General features: G+C 38.2%; 1 protein-coding gene across 1 annotated transcript in view; it reads right to left on the reverse strand.

Moving 5' to 3' along the window:
* Window positions 1–25,988, reverse strand: part of RALYL (RALY RNA binding protein like) — a 405,662-nt gene that overhangs the window by 72,451 nt on the left and 307,223 nt on the right. The window contains exon 3 of the mRNA XM_062189870.1: window positions 13,249–13,281. Coding sequence (XP_062045854.1) covers window positions 13,249–13,281 — 33 coding nt within the window. The remainder of the gene's footprint in view (window positions 1–13,248; window positions 13,282–25,988) is intronic.

Here is a 25,988-nt window from a genome sequence, read left to right on the forward strand (position 1 = left end):
AGCTTTTGTCTACTTTTGAAGTTTTCTAACATTTTCTTTTTTTTTAATATTTATTTATTTATTTATTTGACAGGTAGAGTTACAGACAGTGAGAGAGAGAGACAGAGAGAAAGGTCTTCCTTCTGTTGGTTCACGCCCCAAATGGCCGCAACTACGCTGATCTGAAGCCAGGAGCCAGGTGCTTCCTCCTGGTCTGCCATGTGGATGCAGGGGCCCAAGCACTTGACCATCCTCCACTGCCTTCCCGGGCCAAAGCAGAGACCTGGACTGGAAGAGGAGCAACTGGGACTAGAGCAGGCGCCCATATGGGATGCCGGCGCTGCAGGCGGAAGATTAACCTAGTGTGCCATGGAGCCAGCCCCTGAAGTTTTCTAACATTTTAAAAGGTTTAATGTGAAACAGTACGCTGTATTGCATAGGCAGCATTTACTATGTTCAATTTACAGGTCAAATTGAGTGACTGACCCATACCATTTTGGTTTATGTAGGCACATTCTATGACGTTTACATAGTGTCAACACAGCCTAAAGATGTATTCCTTAGAATATGGAGGAGGAGAAGGAGGGGGATGAGGAGGAGGAGGGGCATGATGAGGAGGAGGAGGAGGAGGAGTGTATGAAAGGGGCTTCAAAAGGTATATGGAAAGCACTATTTGTTTATTTGAAAGGCAGATTAGAGAGAGAAAGAGACAGAGATTTTCCATCCTCTGGTTCACTCCACAGATTCCCTCAAAAATCCAGGACTGGGCCAGCCTGAAGCCAGGGGCTAGAGTTCAATCTGGATCACCAATGTGCAAGTCATCCTCCACTGCTTTCCCAGGCGCATTAACAGGGAGTTAGATTGGAAGGAGAGCAGCTGGGACTTGAATCAGCACTGTGATATGAGATACCAGGGTTGCGGGTGACTGCTTAGCTCACTGTGATACAAGGCTGGCCCCAACACATATTATCTTTTAATTCTACTTTTCATGAACATTTTGAAGACTGCTATACATGATTACCTTTTTCAATATGGCTTGACACTAAAGAAATCATGTTCATTAAAAACACTGCTGGTACCATAAGCAAACAATGGTAGTTGTATAAGTTAATAACACGTCAGGGGCTGGTGCTGTGGCACAGCATGTTAAGGCCTTGGCCTGGCCGGCGCCGTGGCTCAATAGGCTAATCCTCTGCCTTGCGGTGCCGGCACACCAGGTTCTAGTCCCAGTAGGGGCACTGGATTCTGTCCCGGTAGCCCCTCTTCCAGGCCAGCTCTCTGCTGTGGCCAGGGAGTGCAGTGGAGGATGGCCCAAGTGCTTGGGCCCTGCACCCCATGGGAGACCAGGAAAAGCACCTGGCTCCTGCCTTCGGATCAGTGCGGTGTGCCAGCTGCAGCATGCCGGCCGCAGCGGTCATTGGAGGGTGAACCAATGACAAAAGGAAGACCCTTCTCTCTGTCTCTCTCTGAAGCACCGGCATCCCATGTGGGCGCCGGTTCTAGTCCTTGCTGCTCCACTTCCTATCCAGCTCTCTGCTATGGCCTGGGGAAAGCAGTAGAAGATGGCCCAAGTTCTTGGGCCCCTGCACCCATGTGGGAGACCCGGAAGAAGCTCCTGGCTCCTGGCTTCGGATTGGCATAGCTCCGACCGTTGCAGCCATCTGGGGAGTGAACCAACAGATGGAAGACCTCTCTCTCTCTCTCTCTCTCTCTCTCTCTGTAACTCTGACTTTCAAGTAAATAAATAAATAAATCTTTAAAAAAATAAATTAATAACATCTCTAAAGCTTTGATAGTTTATATTTGATTCCATAATATTCTTTAAGGTTACTTCTTATCCTGAGTGAGACCTATGTATATCGAATTTACTTATTTATTTATTTCTGTGTGGAATTTTATATTTATAAATTAGTTTGGTTAATTGAGAATGGTGTGATATATAGTGGTCATAAATCATCCATATGTTTCAATTGTTTCTTATAAGAATTGCCTTCTTAAAATAAGGAAGTGGTGAACATTGCCATAACCAAGAATTTAGAGAACACAGATTATTAGCTAATCCTATTTAACAACATTTTATCTTAAATAGATACATATTTTGTTTGATTGGATAAGGTCTCTCCGTATATAAAAATATATATGCATATATATGTGTACATGCATATACATATACATACTATGCTAGATTGATTTAAATGCTTTAAGTTATTATGATTAAAGAGCTCATCCAAATTTATTTTTGGGGGGGTAAGGTTGCCTATGATATATAATGATACCAATTCTCAAAGTAAAACTGATATGAAGTAAGACATTAAGCTTAATGTGACACTTTATTATATGAACAAATTAGATAGTGGTGGAAGTGCTGATAACACTCTTTTGAAATATCATCAGCTATAAAGTACTGCACCAATGCTTTCTTCATAAGCAGAACTTAAATAAATCTATTTAATGATCCTATGCATTTTCTTCCCTCCATGTAACACTATATTCCTGCTTGCTATAATCTGCAATTACTTCCTATTCCCTGAGGAGAACATTTCACTGAAGAAATAAAAGCCATTTTAGTCACAATCAGCTCCTCTATTTCCTAAGACATTTTTTATTTGTAAGGACTGAGGAAGACTCTTTCTGATGACTCCACTGTATTTTATTATTGAAGAGCAATGAGCTCCTGCATTTTAAAAATGGGTCCTGAAGCCCATATGCAGTCAGCGGCACTGTCAAAATATGCACATACATGATTGATTACCCAATTTATTGGTGATATTGTATATGCCATCATAGCACAGTTTAAATGATTTTGACAAGTACAGAAGACTGTCATTGACAGGTGCAGAAATAAATGATGGGTTTAAGCTTTCAAATGTTTTTACAGCATTTCACTGAGTGGCAGGTTGATAAATTAAAATTACAGTTGTAGCATCAGGCCTGAAAGCACAACTGCTTTAGATTACAAAAATAGTCCTGTGGAAACTTTGTATGCCCTCCAGAGAAGCAACTGAAGGGCCTTGGGAAAAAAATGAAGCAAATTCAGTTGTTAAAGAAGTCATTAATTTTATATAGCATTGTTTGAGTCTAAAAATAATAATAAAAATGGATTTTTAAAAGAGGAAAACTGGTGTATCCCCTTATTGCTTTTTCCACGGGGAGATGTAGAGAAAATTGAAACTGCACCATCAAAAGGCCCTTACTGAATTGGCCACTAGTTATTCTATGACATCATATGATCATATGTAAAGCTTGGAGAGAGTTTCTCGTTAACCTTACAATAGTATCTATTCTGAACCTGGATTTTAGCTTGTCATACAGTCACCATGATCTTGCTGGGTCCAGTCAACATATCTTTTAAGACATCACTCAATCACTTACTGGTTCTGATAATCCTACAGAAAATCTATTTCACCAGGCGTTTCCTATCCATTCTTATTCTTTCATGTCTTCTCCCTCTTCAAGTCATGTTTGAAGCATTGCAGCAGCTAAGTGGTTCTTCTATGACCTCACTTTGTATAACAACGCTCTTCAGTTGAAAAAAAAAAAAAGACCACCAGCAGATAAGTATACACTGACCAATGACTCCACTTCATCCATGAAAGGAAGAGTAAGTTCCTTGCATGAGCACAATTTCTTAATATGTACCTCACCTTAATTTGCCAACCTTGTCTATCCCAGTCTTTTCAGGAACCTTTCATGCCAGCTAGACTAGGACATCTGATATGCTTGGTACAGTACTTTCTCTCTGCTTCCATTCACCCAATTCTTCAACCAGGAATGCCATTCTTTTTTTTTTTTTTTTTTGATAGTCAGAGTGGACAGTGAGAGAGAGAGACAGAGAGAAAGGTCTTCCTTTGCCATTGGTTCACCCTCCAATGGCCACCGTGCCCGGCGTGCTGCAGCCCGCGCACCGCGCTGATCCGATGGCAGGAGCCAGGTGCTTCTCCTGGTCTCCCATGGGGTGCAGGGCCCAAGCACTTGGGCCATCCTCCACTGCACTCCCGGGCCATAGCAGAGAGCTGGCCTGAAAGAGGGGCAACCAGGACAGAATCCGGCGCCCCGATTGGGATTAGAACCCGGTGTGCCGGCGACACAAGGCGGAGGATTAGCCTATTGAGCCGCGGCGTTGGCCGAGATTTTACTTTTGTCTTGAAAGTTTTTCAGACAATCTGGCCAATTTCTTTAAATTCTCAATTCCTAAATTAAAAGGTTCTTTTACTTCCTAAATGAATGATAGACACAGATCACTTGACAACATTCATATAATTATGCTTTTACCTTTTAAAACTCTACTGCCAGGACTGGCATGTGGTATAGCAGGTTAAGCTGCTGACTGCAATGCCTGTATCCCATATGGGTACCAGTTTTTGTCCCAGCTGCTCCACTTCCAATCCAGTTCCCTGCTAATGTGCCTAATAAGCTGTGGAAGATGGCGCAAGTGCTTGGGCCCTGCCATGCATGCAGGAGACCTGTAAGAAGCTCCCGGCTGCAGCCAGTCCTAGCCCTGGCCTTTGTGGTCATTTGGAGAGTGAACCAGCAGATGGAAGATCTCTATGTCTCTCTGAAATTCTGTCTGTCTCTCACTCTCTCCGCTATTCTGCCTTTCAGCTAAATAAATAAAGAAAAAAAATTACTGCCAACCACTGGTAAACTAGTATTGCTTTTTCTCATACTCCTGTTAGTAAAGTTTTAATGTTAATCTCAATATTTTATTAAATCTGCCCTCATTCTGCTATTTATTTTTTGAGGGGATATTTTCTACAAAGATCTCCCCCAGAATGACAGTCCTTAACTCCAGTGCTGAATTTCATTTTCTTCCGAAAATTGAATTCTCCTTTATTTAATTCCATTACCAGCCTTCTAGGATATTTAGGATTTTGGATTCAATTAATTGGAATTTCTGTGTTTCAGTGGAATTTATCTGTTCAGAAAATATTTATAATGAAATTTAATAAATTAATAATAACTGATATCATATCCTTTTTTACTATGCATTGGATTCTACCATAAGCACTTTGTAATTTTTTTTAAAAATTTATTTGACAGGTAGAGTTATAGATAGTGAGAGACAGAGAGAAAGGTCTTCTCTCTGTTGGTTCACCCCCTAAATGGCTGCCACAGCTGGTGCTGCACTGATCCGAAGCCAGGAGCCAGGAGCCAGGAGCCAGGTGCTTCTTTCTGGTCTTCCATGCGGGTTCTGGGACCCAAGCACTTGGGCCATCCTCCACTGCCTTCCCGGGCCACAGCAGAGAGCTGGACTGGAAGAGGAGCAACCGGGACTAGAACCCGGTGCCCATATGGGATGCTGGTGCCGCAGGGGGAGGATTAACCAAGTGAGCCATGGCGCCGGCCCCGTACCATAAGCACTTTGAGGATGAGCTTATTAGCTGAGAAAAGGAAGGCTCCGAGAAAATACCTAAATTGTCCAAGCCACCTAGCTAGGAAGTGACAGAATGGGATTTAAACTAAGGAAATCAAATGATAGAATTTGGGTTCTTATAGCAGGTGGCTAATAGTATAATGTATATAGTATTTGTGTCTAATTATAAAGTCTCCTGATAAAACAGGATAAAAGAAAAACAATGTGAATCTTTAACCTAATAAGAATTTCAAGATTTTATAGTTTCCTTACAGCAAAAATATGCTGAAGATCAAATTCAGTTTCAATACTGGAAGCATAGGGGGAAAATATTCCCCCCAAGAAATGATTTAACCAAATAGAGCAGTGAGCTATTATGAGGGTTAGCTTGGAACACAGGGAGTATATTGCCTCCTCAACAGTGTTCACTCCTTCTTGATTGGACATAGAAGAATAAATCTCATTCATCTCAGGGGACTTAGGAGATCCTGGCTAGGCTGGGCTATGATTAGCTCACTTGTAGAGCCAATACCTCAATAAAAGCAAACACAATACCAATAATTCCAGTACTTGTAAACCTTTGGTATATTCTTGAAGCTCTCCCACCCAATAATGGGAAATAGCATATTCTGAGATTTACCAATATAACTCTTAAATTGTTCTGAGCTAGAAACAGTGCTTAGCCTGTTTGTTAAGATGCCCCTATCCCACATCAGAGGGCCTGGGTCTGATTCCCAGCTCTAGCTCTTGACTCCACTTTATTGCCAATGCAGATCATGGGAGGCAGTGGTGGTAGGTCAAGTGTTTGGATTCCAGTCACCTTCATGGTTATTGAAAAACTTCATATTTATTTATTTTATCTTATTTTCATTTTTTTTAAAGTTTAGATGCTATGATTTGTGTCATTTTTCTTTTTTACTTATTTTATGTGTGTTACATGCTACAAAATGAGCCACATTGGCCTATCACAAGCTTAATGTCAAACTCAGTATATTATTTTAATTTTACTGCTTGCTAAGTAACACTTCTCTAGTATGTGCAGTTATTTAGTGAAGTATGTTTAGTTAAATGTAACTGCCTTATTAATGTCTGAGTTCTTCAAAATCTATCCTCTTTAAAAGATAACTGATTTGTTGCACTGGCATTGTGTTCCTGGCTCTCAGCTTTGGCCCTGGCCATTGCTATCATTTGGGGAGCTCTCTCTGTATCTGACTGTCTTTGTCTCTCAAATGAATCTTTAAAAGTAAGTTATTCTGAATTATCTAAATTGTCCTGATATGATGAAAAAAGCCCGAAAAACATAGTCATATACTAATCATCCTCATATTAAAGCTACTCATGAAAAACCTTATCACAGAAAAATTAGTGTACATCAAAGTTTCAATTCTAAAATGCAACTTTCTCTACGAAAATTCATCTCTTAAAAAAGGTCAAATTCATGCTGAAACACTCAGAAGAAATAAATCACAGGCAAATTTTCATTCCATGTCTTAAGTGTATTTTGAAAGTGGCTCGGGGTCGTCAAAGTCAACACTCCCTGTGCCTGCCCTTGAGGGGAACTCATGCATTGTCTTGACATGTCCTTTTACAACGGCAATCTCAAACTTCAGATGAAAAGGATCTTCATTTTTCCCTCACTGTATTTTTTACTAAAAAGCCACAAAAGATTATCCAAGGCAAGGCAAGTTTTAACTTAAGGTTTATATCTTAATTGAGATAAACCAGAATTTATCTGACATTACATGAAAGAAAGTATTTACCACCAGTTTTGTTAACTGTTCTAAGATGTAATGCATAGAGAATCAGAATATACACCTTGTAGTATTCCTTTAGTGCACAATTCTAGGCCTCACACTAAAAATTAAGGTGCTCAGCTTATTTTTAATATTTGGTGAGTGATCTAGGCAAGAATTTTAATATTTAAATTTATTTTATAATATATAATTAATATCTTGACATAATAAAAATTTATGTACTTGAATATATAAATAACATGCTTATATATGAATATATTTATAATAATTTAAAACAAGATATCTTATTAATATTCAATAAACAGATGTTAAATATTTAATACTTATATTATTTCATATTTCAAATTTTATAACTTAATGTAGTCACAACCTTAGCTTTCTGCAGGACATCAGAATGCATTTTTATGCAACTTAGCACAGGCAAATTTTTTTTATTTTTTAATTTTTTTAAACTTTTATTTAATGAACATAAATTTCCAAAGTACATCTTATGGATTACAATAGCTTCCCCCCCATAACTTCCCTCCCACCTGCAACCCTCCCCTTTCCCGCTCCCTCTCCCCTTCCATTCACATCAAGATTCATTTTCAATTCTCTTTATATATGGAAGATCAGTTTAGTATATATTAAGTAAAGATTTCAACAGTTTGCCCTCACATAGCAACACCAAGTGAAAAAGACTGTTGGAGTACTAGTTATAGCATTAAATCACAATGTACAGCACATTAAGGACAGAGATCCTACATGATATTTTTTTTTAAATTGATTAATTTTCTATGCAATTTCCAATTTAACATCAAGTTTTTTTTCATTTTCAATTATCTTTATATACAGAAGATCGATTCAGTATATACTAAGTAAAGATTTCATCAGTTTGCACCCACACAGAAACACAAGGTGTAAAAATACTGTTTCAGTACTAGTTATAGCATTACTTCACATTGGAAAACCCATTAAGGACAGATCCCACATGAGAAGTAAGTACACAGTGACTCTTGATGTTGATTTAACAATTTAACACTCTTGTTTAAGGCATCAGTAACCTCCCTAGGCTCTAGTCATGAGTTGCCAAGGCTATGGAAGCCTTTAGGGTTCGCCGACTTCGATCTTATTCCGACAGGGTAAGGCAAATTTTTTACTCATGTGACTCACCTTTTGGAATTTTTGCATCTATCCTGGTCACTCATAGATAAACCCTAACAGGACTCTAGATCAATGTAGCCACCCCTGCCGTATGCACCCAAAACAGGAGAGGGCTGTCTGAAATTGCATTTCCAAGATTTTCTGAAGGTATTCTAGAGAACTTACGTGTCTCTGAGAACAATTTGTGTATGTATGCATGGGGAATATGGAGGAGGGAGAAAAAGCAATTTAGACAGTGGTTCCCAGGTCTGGGCAGCATTGGGAATACATTGCTTCTATTGATCTAGGTACATTGTAGGGAAATTACCTTGTCAAACAGAAAGAATTTAATAGTTTTTTAAAATTTTTCCTTATCACATAATTTTTAAATCATTCCCTGATGCAAATGAAGAAAAGTTTTTCTTGTATTAGTATATATTGCTGAAGATCTAAGATCTGACTTTCCATTCAACTTTTATTATGCTCTTTCTCAGAAAGCAAATATTTTTTATGTTATAATTCTGTTTGACAAATATTTGCTGCTGATATATTCTTATTGCATTTATGCTGTAATATTTAAAACATTTTATTTCATCATTAGTGTGGAACATTTTATGAAGTGGGAATTTGGATCCCTAATTATGTATTAAGAAATGTAAGGGACCGGTGCTATGGCATAGTGGCTAAAGTTGCTGCCTGCAGTGCTGGCACCCATATGAGTCCAGTCTGCTCCACTTCCTATCCAGCTCTCCGCTATGACCTGGGAAAGCAGTGGAAGATGGCCCAAGTCCTTGGACCCCTGCACCCGCGTTGGAGACCTGGAAGGAGCTCCTGGATCCTGGCTTCAGATTGGCTCAGCTCCGGCCATTGTGGCCAGCTGGGGATTGAACCAGCAGATAGAAGTTTCTCTCTCTCTCTGCCTCTCCTTCTCTTTCTGTGTAATTCTGACTTTCAAGTAAATAAATAAATCTTTCAAAAGAAAGAAGAAACGCACATTAAAATGTATCAATATTTCTATTGAAAAATTTAAATGACAATTATTATTGTTCATAATTAAATCTAAAATAATATAGGTCTCATTTTGTTTTATAGCTCTTTCCACCTCAATTCTCATTTTTTCTTTCCATTATTATGAAATATTTCAGTTTCCATGTGTAATACATATTATTGCCTATAAAGAGGCAGCTTTAGTCTCTAAGTGATTTCAGAGCTCTGTGATTGAGTTATTACAGAATTATACATGAATATATCTTTAGAACTTTAATAGTAGCTAATACTTATGAGCAATTCTTATATGCTGAGACAGAACTAAATCCTTGATCTATATAACCTCACATACTCTTTATTTCACAAATAAAAACCTAAAGTTTGGGAGTTTAAGTAATTGCTTAAACTAATAAAGCTAGCTTTTAAGTGCCAGAGGCTAGGAGGGTGAATCAACTTTTAGAAGCACATATTAACAAATTTGAGTTTAAGACACTGGCAGGCAATGAGCTGAAGAATGCAATATATAGCAGTGACTTACTATGAATATAATTTACACTTTTTTATTGAACATAGAACTAGAATTAATGTAAGTGAGGTATTCAGTGGACAAATGCAATGCTATATATTCAAGTGCCAACTAAGACCAGAAATCACAGACCATGCATTGATTCCCATTGGCATGTTACTAGGAATTAAAAGTTGTAAATGCAAAGTACGGTTCCTTCCACAGAATTCAGTGGTGACTGGTGGGCTTTTTTGTGTCCACCTATCTTCTTACTTAACATGGTCAGGAGGCATATCCATACACAATTTTGGATAATTTTTATTTAAAACAAATTTCTTGAAGGAGAATGGAGACAGCTATAAATTAAAATACCCAGTTAGCACAAACTATTTGAGAAGCATGATTCACCTCACTTTGCTTTTAAGACACGTAGAAAGAACAGCAGTATTTTAGTAGTGCCATTCCAATTTTCCCACCTTGAGCATTTGCTGAGTTATACCTGATGTTTTTTGGTTTTCAAAAAGGTTTTCTCAGGGCTTTAATATGGAGTGCTAAACTCCTAATAGGTTTCAGACAAAGATTACTTGGGATCTGCTCTTGCACAACAGAGATGTGCAATAAAAAACGGATTCCACAGCAGAGTAGGCTGGAGTATAGAAAAAGATGCAGAGAAACTGGACTAAGTGAGGCATGAAAACAAGCTATTTCAGCCCTTTTGACTCAAGGGAAGACACATATGTATTGAAAATGAAGGATTATTTATGCTCTGAAAAGCTTTTTGGACCAGACCAACTTGACCTTTCATTTTTTCATGAGTTCTCCTATGAAGGCATACACTCCATTTTTCTCTTCCACCTTTCCTAACAATTATGATGGTTATGATTCATATGACTTTCTGAAATGCTTTTATGAGGCACAGAAGGGAATTGGAAACCATGTGCTCGATGAGTGAAAGAAATCTTCAAAGGTCATGGACAAAATAATAAAAGAAAATTGACCTTATCATTTAAAATCTGACCTCATCCCATATTTCTGGTCACCAAGCAAGAGTGTGGTGGTTGCCTGTATATGATTATTTCTTTCTTATGAAATGTAACATGATTTCCTCTAAGCTAGAGATCACATCTTTCAATGGTTTTGATACTTGGTAATATCAACCATAATGCTGTGCATGCTAAAATCCCTTCATGAAACATTTTAATATGTTAGGTAATGGACTGTTTCACAGACCAGACAAAACAATTACTGCCGATTATTAGTTGTTGCTGAATGCCTGAAAGCAAGTACATAATGTATTATTATTAGGGCATGAAGTACAGTTCAGAACAATAGGCATCAGCAGAGTAATCTTTAGTCTTAGCTCAATATGCCTAGGGTTCCTTAATATTCACATTCAGAGGAGCAGTTTGAGTGAACTGGAGGAATAAAAGCAAAATGAGAGAAAAGGAAAAGACACATGCAGATTTTGAAGACAACTTTAGAGAGGGAGAAGGAAAAACACTGGAAAGAATATTTTAAAAAGAAAGAAAATCCAAAAAAATGGGTGGCTAGAGCATTGGCCCAGCTGTGGGACAGCAGGGGTTCCCACACACTGCTGGGAGTGTGTAAATTGTTACAACCATTTGGAAGGCATTTTGGCCTTATCCAGCAAAGTTAAAGATTTCTGTACAGTAAGAATCAGAAATTCTACTTCTGAATTTATAGCCAACAGAAATATGGGCCCCTGTGTACCTAAAAACATGTACAAAAATATTTTAGCAGCATTTTGAGTCAAATTTGACTCATCGAAATATCCATTAACACAACTTAGACTGGCTGAATAAATTGTGGTTTGTATTTATACAAAGAAATAGTATTTCAAATAGAATGAACAAATCACCTCTACCTAAGCAACACGGACTGATTCTTAGAAATATGATTGTGAATAAAAAAGCCCAGGGAAAATACGTACTGTATCAATTCATTCAAAATGAGACCATAATAAACAATATTGCTTGGAGATACATACATAGGTATAATAAGCCTATGAAAATAATAAGTTCTGAGATGAGATTTTCATAAAAATTAATCATTAGATCTCTGTCCTTAATGTGCTGTACATTTTGATTTAATACTATAACTAGTACTCCAACAGTATGTTTCACTTTGTGTTTCTATGTGGGTGCAAACTGTTGAAATCTTAATATATACTAAATTGATTTTCTGTATATAAAGAGACTTGAAAATGAATCTTGATGTGAATGGAAGGGGAGAGGGAGCAGGAGAGGGGAGGGTTGCGGGTGGGAGGGAAGTTATGGGAGGGGGAAGCCATTGTAACCCATAAGCTGTACATTGGAAATTTATATTCATTCAATAAAAGTTTAAAAAAAATTAATCATTAGATTTCTATCTGTAAGTGAAGGTATGGGTTGGAAGTGGTTGTGGGTGCTGACAGCATCAAGGTATACAGTGGCTATTTGTTCCCTTATTAATAAATTGTAAGATGCTACAGTTACATTTAAGTAATTTATGTTTCTGGACTTGGATGACAGTTACATGTTCCTTTTGTAATAACTTGTTAGGTTCTATTTATGTACTTTCCTTTATATGTGTCAAATTTCACAATAAAAGGAGTTAAATAAAAAATGTTTAGAGAGACTAGGAAAAGTGAAACTGTGTGGCTTAGAGCAATTTTGTAAAAATATTTATTTTGTTTATTTGAAAGGCAGAGTTACAGAGTGAGAGGGAGAAATAGAGAGACCTTTCATCTGCTGGTTCACTCCTCAAACAGCCACAATGGCCAGGGCTAAGTCAGGCTGAAGCCAGGAGCCAAGAGCTTCATCCAGATCTCTCATGTGATGTAAGGGCCGAAAGACTTGGGCCATCTTTTGCTGCTTTCCCAGGATCATTAGCAAGGAGCTGGATTGGAAGCTGAGCAGCTGGGACATGAACCGGCACCCACATGCAATGCTGGCATCACAGGCAACAGCTTCACCCATTATGCCACAACACCAGTCCCATCAGAGCAATTTTTAATTTTTTTAAGGTTAACAAATTTTATGTATTTCATATATACAGATTTAAGAACTTAGTAATACTTTCCACCTTACCCATTCTCCCACCCATGCTCTCACCCTCTCTCCTCCTTCCTTTTCTAATTCTTCCTTTAGTTTTTACAATGATCTACTCACGGGCTATTTTAGATTAATAAGATTAACTCTACACTAAGTAAAGAATTAAACAAACAGTAAGAAGAAAAAAGCATTTTTTAAAAGTCAATTTGAGCATATTTTGACCTAATGAGATTATGGGTAATCATCATTTACCTTGTTTTGCTTTTATAGAAGATGCAAGATTTCATACACATTCATTAGCTGAATTCGTGAGGCGACAAAACACTCCAGAAGACACTTTATTTATATCTTTATAAAACATAAGATAGCAACAGTGCATGCAATGATATGTTACGATTTTGAATATGGGATTAAATGACTGCAAAAATGATCTCAAAGAACCTTCTTAACTTGAATTAAATAATTAATATTTAGAATATTTAGAAGTATACTCACCCAACAGACAGGAAAGGCTCCTTTGATTCAAGTCTATGAAAAAATTAAAAATTATCTTAATATGAAAACATTCTATATATTCAAATATTGGCTTCATATAAATCTAAAGGAAGTATTAAGCTTTTTGAACACAAATGCATAACTTAGCATCAATAAAAAGCTATAAATAATGTATTATAAATGATCTGGACTAATTCAAATTCTGCCTGGATTTATGCCTAGGATAAATAAAGTGAGAGAGCCTTAGGATGAGAATTTACATGATACATAAATATGATAATAGTGTAAATCTAATTCTAATTTGTACTCTCTATATCTACATATTTTAATTACTTATGGTACTTTATAGAAGTTTTGGTGTATCGATTTGTGGTTGTTGGACTAGCGAAGACATTTATAATGCATTTTGTTACATACTGGCTGAATAACTGAATCCAGGGTAATACCCTGTAATGGGAAGAAAGGTAGCATATGATACATGCTCATTTACTGGCGGTGCCAACCCTGGGGTCAGAGGGTGGTGTCAGTTTACACATTAGGGTCTTCTACCTCCACTGTATCTCTTAAGAACTGGATAGTTTTCAACAAGGGAAGCAGGCCACACAGCAGACTCATAGAATGACAAATGCCCTAAACAGCACTCTGGCCTCAGAATCAGCCCTTAAGGCATTCAGATCTGGCTAAAAAGCCCATGAGAGCATTTCAGGATGGAAAGCCAAGACACTGTTGCAAAAAATGTCCTACATGAAAGATCTCTGTGAGTGAGATCCTGGTGGAAAGAACGAGCCATCAAAGAAGGAGGTACCTTTCTCTGAAGGAAGGAGAGAACTTCCATTTTGATGATGGCCCTGTCTAATTAATGTCAGAGTTTGTGGACTCAAGAGGCTTCCATAGCCTTGGCAGCTCATGACAAGAGCCTCGGGTGATTACTGACATCATAAATAAGAGTGTCAATTGTTAAAGCAACAACGGGAGTCACTGTGCAATTGCTCCCCATGTAGGAGTTCTGTCCTTAATATGTTGTACTAGGAAAATTAATGGTAAAACTAGTACTCAAACAGTACTTTATATGTTGTGTGTCTGTGTGGGTGAAAGCTGTTAAAATTTTTACTTAGTATAGAGTTGATCTTCTGCATATAAAGATAATTAAAAATGAATCTTAATGAAGAATGGGGTGGGAGAGGGAATAGGAGGTGGGACAGTTTGGGGTGGGAGGGCGGGTATGGGGGTAAGAATCATTATAATCCAAAAGTTGTACATATGAAATTTATATTTATTAAATAAAAGCTTTCTATAAAATAAAAAAAGAACTGGATATTTTTATTTCTCCTAACATATATCAAAGGGGAAGTCTGATCCTGAATGCTCTGGTTAGTTGTGATATGTTGAGAACATTACTCAAATACACCTGTGGGGGTGAACATTTGGCCTAGATGTGAAGACACTAGCTAAGGGGTCAGTGCCTTGGCATAGTAGATTAAGCCTCTGCCTGCAGTACCTGAATCACATGTAGGTGCTGGTTTAAGTCTAGGCTTTTCCACTTCCAATACAGCTCCCTGCTAATGGCCTGAGAAAGTAATGGAAGATGGCCCAAGTGCTCGGGTCTTTGCACCCATAATTAAAGACTTAGAAGAAGCTCCTGGATCCTGACTTTCGATAGGCTCAACTTTGGGGAGTGAAGCAGCGGATGGAAGATCACTGTCTGTCTGTCTCTCTATAATTCTTCCTTTCAAATAAATAAATCTTTAAAAAAATAAAAAAAGACACTAGCTAAGAAACCCACATCCCATAGGGGATGTTGTACTTCAAGCCCCGGCTTTGTTCCAGTTTCCTGTTGATCCACACCCTGGAGTGGCAACAAGTAGAGACTGGGGTTGAGTTCTAGGCTCCTGGCATGTCTGGCCCAGGACTAGCTGTTGGGGATTTGGGAAGTGAACCAGTAGAATGAAGATATCTCTCTCTCTCCAACTCCCCCCCAACCCCTTCAAATAAAATAAATGAATTGATTTAGAATGTTTTTCAAAATTTTTAATTTCATAAAATAACTGTATTATTTGAAATTATAAATAAATCATAAGGGATATCCTTAGACATTTTTCAGATATCCAAGAGAAATGTCAAGGTTTGCAATAATTCTCCAGGTCAGAGAAGTCTGAGCTGAGAATATACGTTGTAAATCATCTACATATACATACATAATAACTGAAATTATAGCTGTGAATCTGATAAACTAGCAAGGAAAATATGGAGTAAGAAGAAAAGACAAAATGAGATTAAATGCTCTGTTGGATAGCCAAATATAAGCTTAAAATAGACAAAGATGGAACAGCCAGAAAAAGAAGAGGAAAATCAGAAATATTAAAATAAACAAACAAAAAATTAAGGTCAACACTGGTTGCATGGTACATATTGGCCATGCTATTTTCATTTTAGTGTTTTTAACATACAATTATGGGTTTGAGGTTTGCAAATGTTGAATCATTTTAAATTAAATTCTGGTGTGTAAGAAGTTTAAGAAGCTTTTATGATTTAAAATATTTTCTTTTCATATAAATATTTGAAAGAAAATGACTGGAAATTTAATTCTGTAACATTACTAAAAACAAGCCAACTACTTTTACATATTAACTTAAACAACTGGAGTGATTGTCTTAGAATTAGTATACAAACTTATTTTATGTGAATATAAACAGTGAACATATAATTGCTTTTTCTCTGTTTTACTCTCTCTATATAACAGATACCTTATTGGAAATATGCATTGGTACATTATGGCTACATTATTAGTACTCCTGGGAGGGTTATTATAAAAGAACAGTACTGGCCCTTCCCTCCCTGTTCTCTGTCTTAAGTGATACCTCTCAATCCTGCAGGAGCTCTTGCCCTGGGATGTCATGATCTGTCATCACAATGTGATGCAGTCAAAGAGGGGTTCTTGCTAGGGTGGGAACAATGTTGCTTGGACTTTCACCTTCCAAAAAAATGTGAGCTAAATAAACCTCTTCTCTTTACAATGTACCAACTTCAATTATTTTGTTGTAGAAATGGAAAAATGAACTAATACATATTGTGCTTATTTTTCTTAGACATTTGTAGAATGGACAAACCAAACAAAGGAAAAAAGTTGAGGATAAAAAGGAAAAATGCTTGGACATGCTTACTTTGTAAGGCAAGACCCATGTCAAGTGTCCAAAAGGAAATCCTTTGGAGAAATGAAAGGACTTATAAAATATAATATGGAATTCTGTTTAATTAGACCATCATGATGATTCTATATCTGTCTTATTTTCCATCCAATAACATTTGAAAAATAGATACCATGTGGGCATTATTGGAATCCCTTCTCTCTGCACTTACCAGTCATTTCAGCTTGATGTTCATCAGCCTTTAGAATATGTGTGTAAATTGCTTTTGCAACGTGACAGTCTGTAGCCACTCACATTATTTGTTTGAGTACTGCATCATATTGCTTTCCTTAAGGTGTTGTAAGCTTGAATAAAAACAGAGCCTACAATTTTTGCCTTTACTTCTGCCACTATCCAAATGCTAAATTCAGAATATGTTTGGAGTGGTATTTATGGATGGATTTTTCTTTTTTTGGAAAATTTCAGACAAGCAACTGTTGAGTTGGAGCACACAGGGATGTATGCTCTCTCACTGACCCCATTGTTTAATATGGTTAGTCTGTCTAGCAGCTAATTGCCCCTTCTTCTCGTAACACTTTATACATCACTCTAACAATATCCATCCAAGTGCTCACTCAAAAGAAGATTGCAGAGAGGAATTCAAAGTTTTTGAAACGATGTTGAATCAAATGTTCTGTCTGGTGTTCTATAAGCCAGAGGCTTGCAATCCTACAAGCCAAATCTTGCTCACCACCTGAGATTGTATAATTTACAAGATAAGAGTTTTTTTTACATTTTTAAGTAGTTAGAAAACATCAAGGAGGGTTCCAAAATGACGGAATAGGGAGGGAGCTCACTGATACTCAGGGAAAACATAGTTTAATAAAAGTGGAGATACTGCAGTCTCAGGGAAAGGTCAAGGAAAAAACTGCAGAAGAAACTCTTCTGGAATTAGTGGGACAGGGTAACCTACATGGAGGGCATGGGTGCCCACGGCTCAGGACCCCAGCTGCCGAGTCTATGCACCAGTCCTGGAAAGTGCGGTGAGGTAAAACTGCAATAGACGGAGACACTGGCAGAAAAGTGGCAGGAAGAGTTAGAGGGAATGAGGCTTGAAGCCCCGTGGGGGAAAGTACACCAGCCTAACTAGAGGAGAGAAAAAAAAATAAAAGGGACTGGTATGGACACGATTCTCTATCTTCACTCACCTTACAAAGGCAAGCAAGACAATAGAGCAGGTGCCATTTTGGACATATGTAACAGCTGCGCCAGCTCAGGGCTGCACCTGCCCTCAGCCAAGCAGAAAAACCTGACTCTGATGGGGAGAAATAACAGGAGACTAAGATCTAGTGAATGTGTATAGTTTATGAACCAGGACTGTGGAAAAAAAAAAAAAACTGAGGGTGTGTGGGAGAACTCATGGTGTGGCTGAGATGGGCTTAGTCTCAGTGGGAGATGCCACAAATTCGGGCAGCTTTGGATACATGGTGAGAGACAGTACAGGGGAATCTGAGCTTATGCTGAGGCCTGCACAGATCCTTTGTGTGGTCATTGGGACAGAGAAGACAAATATTGTTATACCCACTGGGGCTAGCACTCAGGCACTGATTGCCATCAAGGGGAAGAGCTCAGCTGAGCGGAATTACTTCCCTCCTGAATTAAAAGAAAGAGAGAGAGAAGATTTACCATGCCAAACCTGAGTGTGTCTCCTTAACCCTGAAGAACTGAATAGAGCTCTCTGGCCACACCCATCACTAGCCTCTGGAGATTCACGAAAAGCAGACAGTCCACTTAATCTAGAGTCTAGTATAATGAGAAAAGCCACCACAGTGAGAAAAAAAGAAGAAACCAAAGAATATCTCCACAATGCCAAACAAGAAACTCAGAAACCAAGGAAACAAGAACAAGGAAGACATCATGATGCCCCCAAATGAACATGACACTCCAATACAAGATTATGAAGATGATGTGATAGAAGAAATGCAAGATATAGATTTCAAAAAATTTATGATAAACACATTTAGAAGTTCTCAAAAACAAATGCATGAACTACAGAAATCCATATGAGACAGGACAGAAAATCTCTCTTGTGAAAATGAAATCTTAAGGAGGAATCAAATGAAATGAGGAATTTAGTAGAACATGAAATTGAGATATTGAAGAGAAACCAAAATGAAATGAAGAATTCAATAGAACAAAAGAAAAACACATTTGAGAGCCTTAAAAACAGAATCAGTGTGGTAGAAGACAGAATATCAGACTTAGAAAACAGAACACAGGAAAGTATACAGTCAAAACAAAGAAAAGAAAATTAGAAATCTAAAAAATATTGTTATGAATCTACAGGATGCTATTTAAAAAACCAACATTCGGGTTCTAGGAGTTCATGAAGGCATTGAGAGGGGGAAAGGATTAGAAGGCCTTTTTAGTAAGATACTAGCAGAAAACTTCCCAGGTTTGGAGAAGGAAAGAGAAATCAAGGTACAGGAGGTACATAGAACCCCCAATAAACGTGACCAAAAGAGATCCTCACCACGACACGTTGTAATCAAACTCACCACAGTGAAACATAAAGAAAAGATCCTAAAATGTGCAAGAGAGATATGTCAGATTACTCTCAGAGGATCTCCAATTAGACTCACAGCTGACTTCTCTTCAGAAACCCTACAGGCTAGGAGGGAATGGCGAGATATGCCCCAAGTACTAAGAGAAAAAAACTGCCAGCCCAGAATATTAAATCTTGCAAAGCTCTCATTTGTGAATGAAGGTGAAATAAAGACCTTTCACAGCAAACAAAAATTGAGAGAATTTGTCACCACTCATCCAGCCCTGGATGAGTGCATAAAGATGCTTAAAAAGTGTGACACATAGAAACACAGAAAAACGTCCATCAATAGGAAAATAGGTAATCCAATAAATGGTGCTGGAAAAATTGGATTTCCACGTGCAGAAGCTTGAAGCAAGACCCATACCTTTCACCTTACACAAAAATTCACTCAACATGGATTAAAGACTTAAATCTACGACCCGAAACCATCAAATTATTAGAGAGCATTGGAGAAACCCTGCAAGCTATAGGTACTGGCAAAGACTTCTTGGAAAAGACCCCAGGGGCACAGGCAGTCAAAACCAAAATTAACATTTGGGATTGCATCAAATTGAGAAGTTTCTGTACTTCAAAAGAAACAGTCAGGAAAGTGAAGAGGCAACCGAGAGAATGGGAAAAAATATTTGCAAACTAGGCTACAGATAAAGGGTTGATAACCAGAATCTACAAAGAAATCAAGAAAATCCACAACAACAGAACAAACAACCCACTTAAGAGATGGGCCAAGGACCTCAATAGACATTTTTCGAAAGAGGAAATCCAAATGGCCAACAGACACATGAAAAAATGTTCAAGATCACTAGCAATCAGGGAAATGCAAATCAAAACCACAATGAGGTTTCACCTCACCCCGGTGAGAATGGCTCACATCCAGAAATCTACAACAACAGATGCTGACAAAGATGTGGGGAAAAAGGGACACTAACCCACTGTTGGTGGGAATGCAAGCCTGTTAAGCCACTATGGAAGTCAGTCTGGAGATTCCTCAGAAACCTGAACATAACCCTACCATACAACCCAGCCATCCCACTCCTTGGAATTTACCCAAAGGAAATTAATTTGGCTAATAAAAAAGCCATCTGCACATTAATGTTTATCGCAGCTCAATTCACAATAGCTAAGACCTGGAACCAACCCAAATGCCCATCAACAGTAGACTGGATAAAGAAATTATGGGACATGTACTCCATAGAATACTATATAGCAGTAAGGAACAATGAAACCCAGTCATTTGTAACAAGATGGAGGAATCTGAAAAACATCATGCTGAGTGAATTAAGCCAGTCCCAAAGTGACAAATATCATTTGTTTTCCCTGATCGGTGACAACTGAGCACCAAAGGGGAAACCTGTTGAAGTGAAATGGACACTATAAGAAACATTGACCTGATCAGCTCTTGTCCTGACTGTTGATGTACAATGTAATACTTTATCTTTTTAGTATTTGTTGTTGTTGTTGTTGTTGTTGTTGTTCTAGTACTAGTGGTTGAACTCTGTAATTAACACACAATTATTCTTAGGTGTTTGAATTTTAACTGAAAAGTGATCCCTGTTAAATTTAAGAGTGGGAAAAAGAGAGGGAGGAGATGTACAATTTGGGACATGCACAATCAGACTTGCCCCAAATGATGGAGTTAGAAATGTGCCAGGGGATTCCAATACAATCCCATCAAGGTGGCATGTACCAATGCCATCTCACTAGTCCAAGTGATCAATTTCAGTTCACATTTGATGGCTTGGATAGGTCTAAGAATCAAAGGGATCACACAAACAAGACAAGTGTTTGCTAATACTAACTGATAGAATCAAAAAGGGAGAGAAAGATCCAACATGGGAAGTGGGTACACAGCAGACTCATAGAATGGCAGATGTCCTAAACAACACTCTGGCCTCAGAATCAGCCCTTAAGGCATTCGGATCTGGCTGAAGAGCCCATGAGAGTATTGTAGGCATGGAAAGCCAAGATACCATGGAAAAGAAAAAAAAAAAAAAGAAGAAGACCTAAATGAAAGATCTCTGCGAGTGAGATCCCAGTGGAAAGAATGGGGCCATGAAAGAAGGAGGTACCTTTCTCTGAAGGGAGGAGAGAACTTCCACTTTGACTATGACCCTATCGGAATAAGATCAAAGTCAGCGAACTCTAAAGGCTTCCATAGCCCTGGCAACTCATGACTAGAGCCTAGGGAGATACTGACGCCATGAACAGGAGTGTCAAATTGTTAAGTCAGCAACAGGAGTCACTGTGTACTTACATCCCATGTGGGATCTGTCCTTAATGTGTTATCTAATGTGCAGTGATGCTATAACTAGTACTGAAACAATATTTTTACACTTTGTGTTTCTGCATGGGTGCAAACTGATGAAATCTTTTCTAATTATATACAGAATCGATCTTCTGTATATAAAGATAATTGGAAATGAAAATAAAAAACCTGGTGTTAAAGTGGAAATGGCATAGAAAATTAATTAATTTTTAAAAAAAATTATGTAGGATCTCTGTCTTTAATGTGCTGTACATTCTTATTTAATGCTATAACTAGTACTCCAACAGTATTTTTTCACTTTGTGTTGCTATATGGGGGCAAACTGTTGAAATTGTTACCTAATATATACTAAACTGATCTTCTGTATATAAAGAGAATTGAAAATGAATCTTTATGTGATTGGAAGGGGAGAGGGAGCGGGAAAGGGGAGGGTTGTGGGTGGGAGGGAATTTATGGGAGGGGGAAGCCATTGTAACCCATAAGCTGTACATTGGAAATTTATATTCATTAAATAAAAGTTTAATAAAAAAAAAAAGAAAATAGGTAAAAGGGCCGGCACCGCAGCTCAATAGGCTAATCCTCTGCCTAGTGGCGCTGGCACACTGGGTTCTAGTCCCGGTTGGGGAGCCGGATTCTGTCCCGGTTGCCCCTCTTCGAGGCCTGCTCTCCGCTGTGGCCAGGGAGTGCAGTGGAGGATGGCCCAAGTCCTTGGGCCCTGCACCCCATGGGAGACCAGGATGAGCACCTGGCTCCTGCCATCGGACCAGTGCGGTGCGCCGGCTGCAGCGCGAAAGCCACAGTGGCCATTGGAGGGTGAACCAACAGCAAAGGAAGACCTTTCTCTCTGTCTCTCTCTCTCTCTCTCACTGTCCACTCTGCCTGTCAAAAAGTAAAAAAAAAAAAAAAAAAAAAAGAAAAGAAAATAGGTAAAAGAATAAAATCTCCAAGTAAAAGATCACAGGAAGTTCAAAGCATATATTAGAAATATCTTTGGGGCTGGCACCACGGCTCAATAGGCTAATCCTCTCCCTGCAGCACCAGCACACCGGGTTCTAGTCCTGGTCAGGGCACTGGATTCTGTCCCAGTTGCCCTTCTTCCAGTCCAGCTCTCTGCTGTGGCCCCAGAGTGCAGTGGAGGATGGCCCAAATGCTTGGGCCCTGCACCTGCATAGAAGACCAGGAGAAGCACCTGCCTCCTGGCTTAAGATCAGCGCAATGCCTGGGCTGCGGTGGCCATTGAGGGGGTGATCCAACGGCAAAAGGAAGACCTTCCTCTCTGTCTCTCTCTCTGACTGTCCACTCTGCCTGTCCAAAAAAAAAAAAAAAAAGATTAAAAAAAAAAAGAAATATCTTTGGGAAAGTGGCAGGGCAAAGTCATTACTTATCAATAGTCTCATTGAATGCAAATGGCCTCAACTCTCCAGTTAAAAGGCATGGACTGGTGGAATGGATTAAAAAACAAAACCCATCTACTTGCTGCTTAGAAGAAACAGGTCTTACGAACAAAGATGCATGCAGACTGAAAGTGAAAGGTTGGAAAAAGAAAGATATTCCATGCCAACAGAAACCAAAAATGAGCTGGCGTAGCCATATTGATATCAGACAAAATAAACTTTAACACAAAAACTGTTAATAGAGACAAAGAGGGGCACTATTTAATGATTAAGGGATCCATTCAACAGGAAGATGTAACTATTATAAACACATATGCACCTAATTACAGGGCACCAGTTTATTTAAAAGATATGTTAAGGGACTTAAAGTGAAACTTAGACTCCAATACAATAGTATTGGGGGACATCAATACTCCACTTTCAGAAACAGACAGATCAACCAGACAGAAGATCAACAAGGAAACAGCAGATTTAATCGACACTATAGCCCAAATGGATCTAAGAGATATCTACAGAACTTTTCATCCTACACTTGAAGAATTCACATTCTTCTCAGCAGTACATGGAACCTACTCTAAATGGACCACTTACTAGGTCATAAAGCAAGTCTCAGCAAATTCAAAAGAATTAGAATCATACCACGCAGCTTCTCAGACCACAGTGGAATGAAGCTGGAAATTAGCAACTCAGGAATCCCTAGAGCATATACAAACACAGGGAGACTGAACAACATGCTCCTGAATGAACACTGGGTCATAGAAGAAATCAAAAGAGAAATCAAAAACTTTCTAGAAGTAAATGAGGATAACAACACAACATATCAAAACTTATGGGATAATGCAAAGCAGTGTTAAGAGGAAAGTTTTTAGGAATAGGTGCCTACATGAAGAAATTGGAAAGGCACCAAATAGATGAGCTATCCATGCATCTGAAGGATCTAGAAAAACTGCAGCAAACCAGACCCAAACCTAGTAGGAGAAGAAAATAATTAAAATCAGAGAAGAAATAAACAGAATTGAATCAAAAACAAATTACAAAGATCAGCCAAACGAAGAGCTGGTTTTTTGAAAAAAATAAACAAAATGAACACACCATTGGCCCAACTAACCAAAAAATGAAAAGACCCAAATCAATAAAATCAGAGATGAAAAAGGGAATGTAACAACAGACACCACAGAAATAAAAGAATCATCAGAAATTACTACAAAGAGTTGTATGCTAGCAAACAGGGAAATTTATCAGAAATTGATAGATTCCTGGACACATACAACGTACCTAAATTGAGCCAGGAAGACATAGAAAACCTAATCAGACCCATAACTGCATCAGTAATAAAGGCCCTTCCAACATTAAAAGCCCAGGACCGGATGGATTCACTGCTGAATTCTACCAGACATTTAAAAAAGAACTAACCCCAATTCCTCTCAAACTATTCAGAACAATTGAAAAAGAGGGAAGCATCCCAAATTCTTTCTATCTGCCAGCATCACCTTAATTCCTAAACCTGAAAATGACACAGCATTTTAAGAGTATTACAAGCCAATTTCCCTGATGAACATAGATGCAAAAATCCTCAATAAAATTCTGGCCAATAGAATGTAACAAAACATCAGAAAGATCATCCACTCAGACCAAGGGGGATTTATCCCTGGTATGCAGGGATGGTTCAACATTTGCAAATCAATCAATGTGATACACCACATTAACAAACTGCAGAAGAAAAACCATAGGATTATCTCAGTAGATGCAGAGAAAGCATTTGATAAAATACAACATCTTTTCATGATGAAAACGTTAAGCAAATTGGGTATAGAAGGAACATTCCTCAATACAATCAAAGCAATTTATGTGAAACCCACGGCCAGCATCCTATTGAATGCGGAAAAGTTGGAAGCATTTCCACTGAGATCTGGTACCAGACAGAGATGTCCACTCTCACCATTGCTATTCAATATAGTTCTTGAAGTTTTAGCCAGAGCCAGTAGGCAAGAAAAAGAAATTAAAGGGACACAAATTGGGAAGGAGGAAGTCAAACTATCCCTCTTCGTAGATGATATGATTCTTTATTTAGGGGATCCAAAGAACTCTACTAGGGGAATATTGGAACTCATCGAAGAGTTTGGCAAAGTAGCAGGATATAAAATCAATGCACAAAAATCAACAGCCTTTGTATACACAGGCAATGTCATGGCTGAGAAAGAACTTCTAAGATCAATCCCATTCCCAATAGCTACAAAAACAATCAAATACCTTGGAATAAACTTAACCAAGGACGTCAAAGATCTCTACAATGAGAATTACTAACTTTTAAAGAAAGAAATAGAAGAGAATGCCAAAAAATGTAAAAATCTTCCATGTCATGGATTGGAAGAATCAATATCATCAAAATGTCCATATTCCCAAAAGCAATTTGTAGATTCAATGTGATACCAATCAAGATACCAAAGGCGTTCTTCTCAGATCTGGAAAAAATGATGATGAAATTCACATGGAGACATAGGAGACCTCGAATAGCTAAAGCAATCTTGTAAAACAAATACAAAGCCAGAGGCATCACAATACCAGGTTTCAGGACATACTACAGGGCAGTTATAATTAAAGCAGCATGGTACTGGTACAGAAACTGATGGATAGACCAATGGAACAGAATAGAAACACCAGAAATCAATCCAAACATCGAAAGCCAACTTATATTTGATCAAGGATCTAAGACCAATTCCTGGAGCAGGGACAGTCTATTCAACAAATGGTGCTGAGAAAACTGGATTTCCACATGCAGAAGCATGAAGCACAAACCCTACCTTACACCTTACACAAAAATCCACTTAACATGGATTAAAGACTACAAGCCAACACCATCTAATTATTGGAGAACATTAGAGAAACCCTACGAGATATAGGCACTGGCAGAGACTTCTTGGAAAAGACCCTGGAAGCACAGGCAGTCAAAGCCAAAATTAAAAATTGGAATTACATCAAATTAAGAAGTTTCTGTACTGCAAAAGAAATAGTCAGGAAAGTGAAGATCAACCAACAGAATGGTAAAAAATATTTGCAAACTAGGCTACAGATAAAGGATTAATAACCAGAATCTTCAAAGAGATCAAAAAACTCCACAACAACAAAACAAAAGACCCACTTAAGAGATGGGCCAAGGACCTCAAAAGATATTTTTTGAAAGAGGAAATCCAAATGGCCAACAGACACATGAAAAAATGTTCAGGATCACTAGCAATCAGGGAAATGCAAATCAAAACCACATGAGGTTTCACCTCACCCTGGTTAGAATGGTTTACATACAGAAATCTACCAACAACAGATGCTGACAAAGATGTGGGGAAAAAGGGACA

This window comes from Lepus europaeus, chromosome 4 (assembly GCF_033115175.1).
Source record: "Lepus europaeus isolate LE1 chromosome 4, mLepTim1.pri, whole genome shotgun sequence".
NCBI classification, from domain to species: domain Eukaryota; kingdom Metazoa; phylum Chordata; class Mammalia; order Lagomorpha; family Leporidae; genus Lepus; species Lepus europaeus.